The sequence below is a fragment of the Taeniopygia guttata genome, chromosome 1, assembly GCF_048771995.1.
Source record: "Taeniopygia guttata chromosome 1, bTaeGut7.mat, whole genome shotgun sequence".
NCBI classification, from domain to species: Eukaryota; Metazoa; Chordata; class Aves; order Passeriformes; family Estrildidae; genus Taeniopygia; species Taeniopygia guttata.
In genome coordinates, this window is record NC_133024.1 from 97,451,631 (window position 1) to 97,461,098 (window position 9,468).

Genomic DNA, 9,468 nt, shown 5'->3' on the forward strand with positions numbered 1-9,468 from the left:
GGACCGAGGAGACTGGGGCGATGCTCGGCTACGAGCCGGGCTGAAAGCTGCGCTTGTGTCTCTGAGTGTGTCTGCCTGTATGTGCGTGTGTGTGTGTGTGTGTGTGTGTAGCTTTGTGTGCGTGTACGCGTGTGCGCGGGGAGGAGGAGGGCTGGGCGAAGAAGGGAGGGGGAGGAAGCCAGGGGGGAAAGAAGAAAAGAGAGAGAGAAAAACGCGGAAAGCGGCAAAATCTGGTGACATCACCTCTCATTTGCATAGGCGCGGGGATAAAACCGCCCCGCCAGCGAGCGCCTTTTATACTGGCGTGCGGAGCGGCGGCAGCAGCGAGCGGCGGGACTGAGCATCACCGCGCGGGGACACCGGTGGGTCCCGCCGCGCCCCCAGCCACCCCCCCGGGCCCCTCAGCACAGGCAGCATGAACCCGGCACCCCTGCCGGGGGGGGGCCGAGGGCAGGGCAGGGCGCGGGGGCTTTTGTCCGGGGGGGTGGGAGGGAGGCAAGGAGGAAGGGAGGGGGCTATTGTCCGCGTAGGGGTATTGTTTGAGGGCGCGCTGCTGCAGGGCGGTGGCGTGCGAGGAGCAAGGCGGCTTTGTTGCCGTCACAGGGCTTTATTTTTAAATTACTTTTCCCTTAACGAGTTAAAAACGCGGTCAGCGCCGGGTGCGTCCCCCCTATTGTACTCCGCAGCGCGCAGACAGTGGGACCTGCCCCCGGTGGAAGCTGGCGGCGAACCGCAACGCTTGGGATGTTGGATTATACAAGTGCTTCCTAAAAATTAGTATTATTTTAAAATATGTCGGGGGTGAGGCGTGTAACTTGCAGCGAGCTTGAGCGGGCGGCTCCCGCGGGTGCCCGCGGTGGGTGCGGCGGGCGCGGCCCCGCCGGGGGGGCCGGGCAGCCCTGGCCGGGGGTAACGCGCTCTTCCCTCCGTGCGCAGAGCCACCTGCCAACATGTCCGACAAACCAGACATGGCTGAGATCGAGAAATTTGACAAGTCCAAATTGAAGAAGACAGAGACGCAAGAGAAAAATCCGCTGCCTTCAAAAGAAAGTGAGTGGCAGGGAGGAGCAGGCGCGGAGGGAGGGAGGGAGTCGGGCAGGGAAGGAGGGAGACGGGCAGGGAGGGAGGGAGGAAGGAAAGGATGAAGGGGGGGAGGCGGGAGGAGACAAAGAGGGGCGGCAGGCGGGAGCCGGGGGTGCGGCGGGTGTAGGGAGGATACGCGGCTGTGTCTGTGCTAGACAGCGAAAACCTGAACCCACCGCCTAGCAGCGCTTAATTTACAATAATCTACACCCTGTTTTGGTCTGTAGCTAAAAATATACATTTATTTTAGCAGTTTATAGCAATTGTCATGTGAATGCATTTCAGGTTCTCGATTTTCATTTTGTTTTCTCCTTCTCTGTTTTTTTCCCCCTTTTAGCAATTGAACAGGAGAAGCAAGCGGGTGAATCGTAATGAAATCTGCCCTTCCAAATTATGCACTGTACATTCCACAAGCATTGCCTTCTTATTTTACTTCTTTTAGCTGTTTAACTTTGTAAGATGCAAAGAGGTTGGATAAAGTTTAAAATGACTGTACTGCCCCTTTCACATCAAAAGAATAGAGAGAACTACTGACACTGAATGAAGGCGCTGCCTTTCCCTCTGCCTGTCTGGCTTTGGTCCTGGTGGCATGAAAGAGCTTGCATGTTGATGAAAGAAGAACTTGGGTGGGACTACAGTAAACTAGAGTAACACACGAATAAATGCAAAGCTGTATCAAGGTCCTGCGAGCTGTAAAATGCAGTTAATCGAGTGCCATTTTTTTTTTTTTTTGTTCAAATGATTTTAATTATTGGAATGCACAATTTTTTTAATATGCAAATAAAATGTTTTAAAACCTGGATGGTATTTATGTCCTCTATTTGGAGAACTGTATCAATGGATAAGAAGCATAAGAGCCGGTACTGAGACACAGGATGCTATAAAACCTTTGGAGATGCCTCAAACATCAGTCACCATTGTCATTTTTTTCAATATTGTTCTCACCAATACATAAACTTGTGATCCTCGAAGCTAGTTTTTAGACAGATTTCAGTAAAAAATTGCCTATCTTATAATTTGTCACCATGTGAGTATATTCCTTTAAGTATTTCTTTTATATAGACATTGATAGAGGCAAAAAAATCAGTCTGTTTATTGCTTTGCCCCACCCATAGCATAGCTCTTTTATTAAAAATCATTCTGTACTGTTGCAGAGATTCAGCCTCATTTTTATAAACCCCTAATTAGTTTGTTTAATAATTAAGGCTTGTTATTTTGATACGGTATTTAAAGGAATCTGTAACTTGAATTTTAAGTCCAAGATTGAACATAAGTTTTTTAGTTTTGTAAAGCTTTTGGTGGTTGGTGCCCCATGGAAACAAAAATAATTTTGCTACTATGTTGCTCATATTTTGAACAACGTCTTGTAACAGTCTCCTTGATCCTAAGAACTGGTTTCAAAAGTTTATAAAGCTACAGTCTTCTTAAAAATTCAAAATGGACCATTTGGGGACAAAAACATTTGTAGTAACTTAAAAAATGAAGATCCTAATAAATCTGGCGTGCAAATAGCCACACGCCATTTCTGGTTTACAGCAATTCTTTCAGGCCTGGGACAGTTTTTTGGGGTTTTTTTTGTTATTTTTCTTCAAATGACTGCGGGTAAAACCTGTGATCCAGAGAGATCAGTAGGAGTTGACTTTAGTAGTCATGAATTTCATCAAAATGGAGTGAGTAATGAACATTCTGGGATACAAAAATGCTGTCAGATAACCTGTAGGAGGGTGGTGAGCATGCTTCTGCAGTGCCTTAGTTTTATCTTAGGGATTTGAGGCTGCATTAATTTCATCTGGTTCCTATGAAGCAAAATTAGTCCCTCTGGGGAAGCTTGAGTTTTAGTGGGGATGCTGACTTGGTGGGGTCACGTAGATTTGGGGTTTCATCTATCACTGCTTCCTGGAAGTATCTGACTGCAATGATAAGCTGTCCTTGAGGGCAATAGGGCTCCTCTCCTTGGAGATTTGGTAGATGTCTGTGTTTCTGGAGAAGATGGGAGCCAGAGGAGTGCCACATGCTTGTGGGCACGATCCCCAGCCCCCCAGCAGTAGAAAATTTGCAGAATTGAGTGTTTGATAAGAATCTCAGTTCAGGCTTGAGATTTTTTGATGCAGTCCATGGGAAGATTTGGGAAGTCCTGGTGTCATATCAAGACCTTCACAGTAATTTAAGGTGATGAGTTCAGGAAGGAAATGAACCATTTCTTGTGCTTGTTTGAGCTCTGATTTTATTCCCCATGTATAATGGGAAAGATGGGAAACTCACAAGCTGAGTTTCTGAAAAGTCAATTAATCAACTCCCAGCTACTGATCCTTATCAGGTAACATGGGATGTGACACCACTTGGTGCAGAAGTGTACAGTATGAGCTGCACGTGTGCAGAGGAATAGAAGCAAGCGCTTGCTTAGTGTGGATTTATCTATGGGAAAAACCAGCAAGGTATTTCTGAGGGAGGCAAAGCATGAGGTATGCACAGCTCTGTGTGAAAGTCAACAAAAGTGCATGCTGTAATACAGCACAGTTCAGCAAAACTGTAATGAGAAATGAGGCCTATGACTTCAGAACTGCATGTCCAAAGTGATCAGTGCTGGTCAAAGGGTACCACCAACTGCAACTCCATGTGGTGAAGCTCAGATCTGTTTTCGGGAGATAAAACACTAAGCCACTCCTACTGTTCTAGCTCTGATTCTGCCATCAAGGACTGAATGAAATTACAAAATCAACTGTGAAGAAGACCTTCCAGGTCAAATTCAGGGATTACTGGCTGGAGTCTATCATCCCATGCTTTGCTCCTTGTTCAGCTCTTTTCATACATTCAAAGAAAAATGTGTCAGGTCTTTGCCATGCTTTGCATAGGCAGTACTGAGGTGGTCACATCTGACACCTATTTCATGGCAATGCAATTGATGATGTGATACATGAAGGTTTGGACTCAATTGTAGTACTCCAGACTGTGTCTGGACTGATTGTTGAATGTTGTTAATAAAATCAGTCTCTTCAGTTGTCAGTCTAGAAACTTTCATCAGCCACAAATTAATTAGAAAAAAAAAAATACAACCCAAAACCTGGTTATGAAAAAGGGTCATTAGAAAGAGAAACATATGGGTTTTGATCTCACACTCTGTGCAGGCACAGTCTGCCAGCCCTATGAGACTCATGGTGTCTAGTGTTGCTCCTCCCCACCCCCAGCCAAGCGGCAGCTCTGCCGAGGTGATGTGGTGAGAAGCTCTGCCCTCCAGTACTGAAGCAAATTCTTCCTTTCTCAGTATTTCTCAGAAGATTTTCTATCCCTTTCATGCATGCCCCCAGATATCATTAACTATACATATACTGGACAGAAAGCATATGCTAACAGTATCCAAAGTAGATCATTGTGGTATTAATTACAGAAATGTGGAGACTTCAATGTAAGCATTTTGGTCTTCTAGGCTATTTTTGTGCAATGTTGAATGTGTGATAAAACACCACTTCCCCTAGTAACCCTTTACTTCCCTAGAAACAGTGTAGAAATGAGCAGCTCCTATTGTGTATTGTGATCATATATGGCTGCCACACACATCTGCTGCACAGCAGAATTTTATTAATAAGGAACCCTGTGCTACTCCAAGTATCATATAAAACACAATGAGCACATGATACAGTGTTCAGTGCAATAGTTCCACTGGGCTGATACTAAAATGGGTGTGAAGCAATAAAAAATGTGTCTCTTGCTTATTTGCTGATATACAGCAGGATGACTATGCAAAGCAACCTATGTCAGGCTTGTCCCTCTGTGAGATCCTCTGATGCACCAGTTTTGTGCATTTTCAATTCAAATAGGTAAGGCAATAAAATTCTAAAAAATCAGCTATTTTGTTAATTCGGAGAAAAGGAATTGCGGACAACATTTATTCATTATTTGCATGCAGTTTCATTTGCCAGTGTCCCTGTGATATGGTGATAAAAAAAAAAAAAAACAAACACTCTGCGCTTTACCATACACCTGTTTCAAAATTCTGTGGCTTAATATCTATTTTTCCCTCTGTTTTCAGCTGAAGTTAATGACCAGAATTCCAGTATTGCTTTTACCAGGTTTTAAAAATATCAGAACCCTCTCTGACTTCCTCTTCTTCCTGTTTAGAAAGAAAAAAAAAAAAATTAAACATGGTGGGTTCTCAGAGATGCTTAATTTGCCTCTGGGTTAATGAGCCTTTAGCATATTGGGAGTAGAGCAAAGATAATTTTTTTCTCTTGTTTCTACAGTCATGAGGATTACAACATCGCTTTTTCTCCTTCTAATCAAAAACTGGAGTTCTCAGGAGATTTTTCAGTCTCATGGAGCTTGGGCTTTATGAAAACTGTCAGGCACAACAAGATTCATGCAAAGTTTTGGGAATTGGCAAGTTGGGGGTTCTGCAACCACTGCTCCCTCACAGTAAGTGGCTGCTGATGGCTAAGCAGAGCCTTAGTTTCAGGCCATAATATGCAAAGAATGGCATAGTGAGATGACTAAATATGGATGGTTTTTTAATTTCCAGTTCCTGTGATCTCAGGTTTTCTGATAGCTCTAGATTTATCTTTTATCTAACACAGATTTTCCTTTCAGCAATATTTTGGAACGGACTGAGTGGATTTACTCAACTTAAAAACATTTCCAGCATTTGAATCATCCCCAGATATTCACCACGTTCCCCATCAAAACATTGTCTTAAAAAAAACAAAATAACATTATATTGACCAAAGGCTTCTCAGTGATGAAGAAAATTTTTCCCACTATTGTAATTCTCATCGTTTTATCTTTGGCATGTGGTCATGGGCTTGAAATTTGGGCCTGGAAAAAATATCATGTGATTTTTAGACACTGCATATTCCATTAACAGACACTTGCAGTGCTCTTTGTTTGCACATTATCGTCAAATATTGAGTACACATACTGCACTTTGAGATATGTTTGAAAATGAAAAGAAAATCCCCAAAAATTGAAACTCCCACCAACATACAATAACCAATAAGAGGAATGCATTTGTGTGTTCTGTAATATCTACCATGAGCAATCTAGTTATTCCTAGTATCTTCTAGGGGTGTGAAACTACTGCAGTAACATTCAGGTCTCTAAAATAAGTCAAATGAACTCGCTGAAATCTACTCTATAGACCAAAAGTATGAAATTCAGATTCTCAGATGGTTCAAATCTTACCTAATGTATTTTGCACATTTCCATAGATATAACTTTATGCTTTATTTTTTATAATGGTTCTTCCTTTCCATCTGATCTATAACTATATATGATATATTTATAGCAGGTATAGCATTTTAAAATGTTTTGAATTGGATAAATACTATTTCAACCATCATTTGAAGTTTTGGAATTTATTTTTAAAGTCTTCTGCTCACCTAGATTTTGATGTAAGATAATGTAGAGAATTTTGGAGCCACATAATAATCAGAAAAATTATTTGCTGGATTAATTTTTCATGCATCTTAGTTTACCTCACCTGCTCTTTATCATGTGGTCTGTACAAGAAAATTAAGCCAACAGAAGGATATTCTTCATCCTTCCACCTAAACTGGACACTGCCTCTGAGAAATGCCACTGACCTCCTGTGCAGTGTGAATAAAAAAGTCTATTCTTTGTATTGCACATTTTTCTTGATGTTTAATGTGAGAACCAGTAGTGGGGGAAAAGAGGCCATTGCAGGGTGACATCCTCAGACAGAAAAGTAGACATGGCCCTCAGCATTCACACTGCCAAAGTGGAAACCATCTTCAGCATGCTGAGCACCCTCCAGGCTCACAGCAGGTTTACTCACACCATTTTGGGTTCCTGTGAAGGGAGACCTGGTGGCAGGTCACCCATAGTGTCATCCTGTGGTGTGCATTGCTGACAGTATCACAGGGTGCGCCCCAGGGGCAGCCCCAGGGCGCTCCCCAGGGCAGCAGAAACTTTTTTATTTTAACATTTCAACTCAGCTTTCCCATCACTTCAGTCACAAAGTTTCAGCCACATAGAGCAGTAACACAAAATGCTTAAGCCCTACTAGTACTAGGCTGGAATGCAGATCAGCCATAACCTTTTGGTCCTGGCCTAGTGATGGCTTTGCATCCAAAGAATGGGGCAAACAGCTCAAACAGCTCAAATGTAAATCCATTACTTAAAGAAATGGGTTATTAGATTAAGGATACCACAACCTGCATGAAGGCTTTGGTGACTGGGGGCCTGATGCCTCCCTCTTCAAAAAATCTTGTCCTTACATTACACCAAAGGCTAGAAGGTCCCATGAAAAGTTATCATAGAGGGCATAATAAAATTACTTTTACAAGAAAGCAATAAAAGATGCACTCTATACAAAAAATTATTATTCCCTAGCAGTAGCAAACAAAACAAGAAATTGAGCTGGTGAAGGCATCAATGATTTTGCTCCCACTGTATTGTTTCAGAATGAATTAGGAATAAGAAATCTCCTAGCAGCTGAGCTATACTCCATAACTCTGACATGTTGGGGCAGGACAGATGGATCATAGACAATCTCATCTCCATAGCTTGCAACTAAAAAAGCAGCTGATGCTTGGATCATGCAGAGAACATTGCTCCTGGGAAGAATTTCATGTTTCTTTAATTTTTTAATTTTTTTTTTTTTAGCAACTTTAATTACCACTCTGAGAGACACAGAAAAATCTGCTGCCTGCTTTACTCGTGGTAGCTGACTTGCCAGAATTAAGTGGAGGGGGGAAGGGGAAGCCCTGAAAATTAATGAGGCTAAAAATGACACCACTTCTCAGCACGAGGAGTTAGGATGATGCCAAGAGGAATAGAGGTGAAATTCTGGGAGACATGCATCCCTTTACAGGGGTCCATAGACTGTACATTCATACATGTCTTCTTCCCTGGTGCTTTGCTTGTAAAGTCATTCCTGATGCATGTAGGAGGTGTGGGTTACACTGAGAAATGCCAAAGTCACTCTTGAAGTCCTTCCTTCATTTTAAAGGTTAAAGCTAGGAACATTCTGGCATTCTCCTAAAGGTCTTTAAATGGAAGAGCTGTTAAGTCACATGCACTGCAGCACGAGTAGAGCACTGTCTCTTCTGTATCATTCTCAGCTGGAATTTTTGAGCTGATAGGCACAGAGCTTGTTTTTAGCAAAGGCAATGCTGTGACATTTACAGTTTGCTCTCTCCAAGATCATAAAAAAACAGCAAGTAGTGTTTTGAGACCAGGAATGGTTTCACACAGTTTTTAATTTGGTTGCCTAAAAGACTTCTGCACATTCAGGGTTAACAGTAATGGAGTAGTTGAATGCTCACACTTTCCAGTGAAATTTCCCTCCTTGTTGAAGTGAAGTCTCTATGAATGCCAAGGTGCTGAGCAGGTGTGGTTGCCTTCATTTCAGTGAGTTTTCTAGATATGAGGCTGCTTTTGAGTGTCTAATCAAGGGCAATAACATAGTTTTAGTCCCATATAGTATAAACTCTCCCCAGTTTATACTAGCTTGTATGGTCCTCCTGGCCTGGACTCTGTTGCAATGAGCATTTCTCAGAAGGAATGGGAGTATCCCCCCTCTTTGCACAATATATAAAGTGCAGTCACATATCTCAAGGCTTTTTCTTCTCACTGTCTTCTTTCACATATTCTATTTTTTCATGGAATCCTGCTCATATTAGGGTGCTTATCCTCCATCTAGATAAGCACCCTAATAACACCACCATTATGTACCCAAGAAGTTTGGTCTTCTCCTTGGTCCTCACTTATCAAACCAAAATCATGGGTGTAACACTGCCGTCAGCAAGTACTCCCGATATGTCTGACTCCACTATATGGTCTAATAGTCTGTCAGATTGCTTGGTGTCTCCAAATTGCTCACTCTCAGCAGGAAACTTCTGCCAACTTTTTGACAGTGGAACTCTATCAAGAATCTTTTGCTTGAGATGGCTGTGCCTTTAAAACACTGCCAGCAAAAGCATCACTCTTTCCTTCCCCATCTATATGGAGTGACCAAAACTGGTACTCACGGATGATCCAGCAGCGGAAACCATGCATGCCAACAAACTGGAAGGGTTAGGTGCTGTGTGGGCTGCCTATTAGGAAGAAAGAACTCCTTTCTAACCTTTATACAATGCTTCCTCTTGTTTGTCTCAGCTTCAAACAATACATTTTAGAGAGTTGTAATGAGCTTGTTTATGTCTAGTGCTAAATTCCTAGACTTATCCTTTTTTGCACTGCTAGCCAGCAGTGGGAAGGTTAAAAATGCAGTCAGTTACCAGTGGCAACATACCAGTGTTGTAAATCCTGCCCACACATCTTCAGATCTACTGACATTTGAAACATCTAGGTCTTTTCTGTTAGCTTTGCCAGTGTAATTATGTCTTGGTATAGCTTTTTTTTCTACATGTCATCCTTCAGGAGTGCTCAGAT

General features: G+C 42.5%; 1 protein-coding gene across 1 annotated transcript; it reads left to right on the top strand.

Moving 5' to 3' along the window:
- Positions 1-296: 296 nt before the first annotated feature.
- On the top strand, positions 297-1,883 carry TMSB4X (thymosin beta 4 X-linked; the record flags this gene model as incomplete). Its single annotated transcript, NM_001245228.1, is given in 3 exon segments — positions 297-362; positions 937-1,050; positions 1,421-1,883. Coding segments are annotated over 2 exon segments (135 nt in total). The 3' UTR covers positions 1,456-1,883.
- Between the last annotated feature and the right edge of the window lie 7,585 nt (positions 1,884-9,468).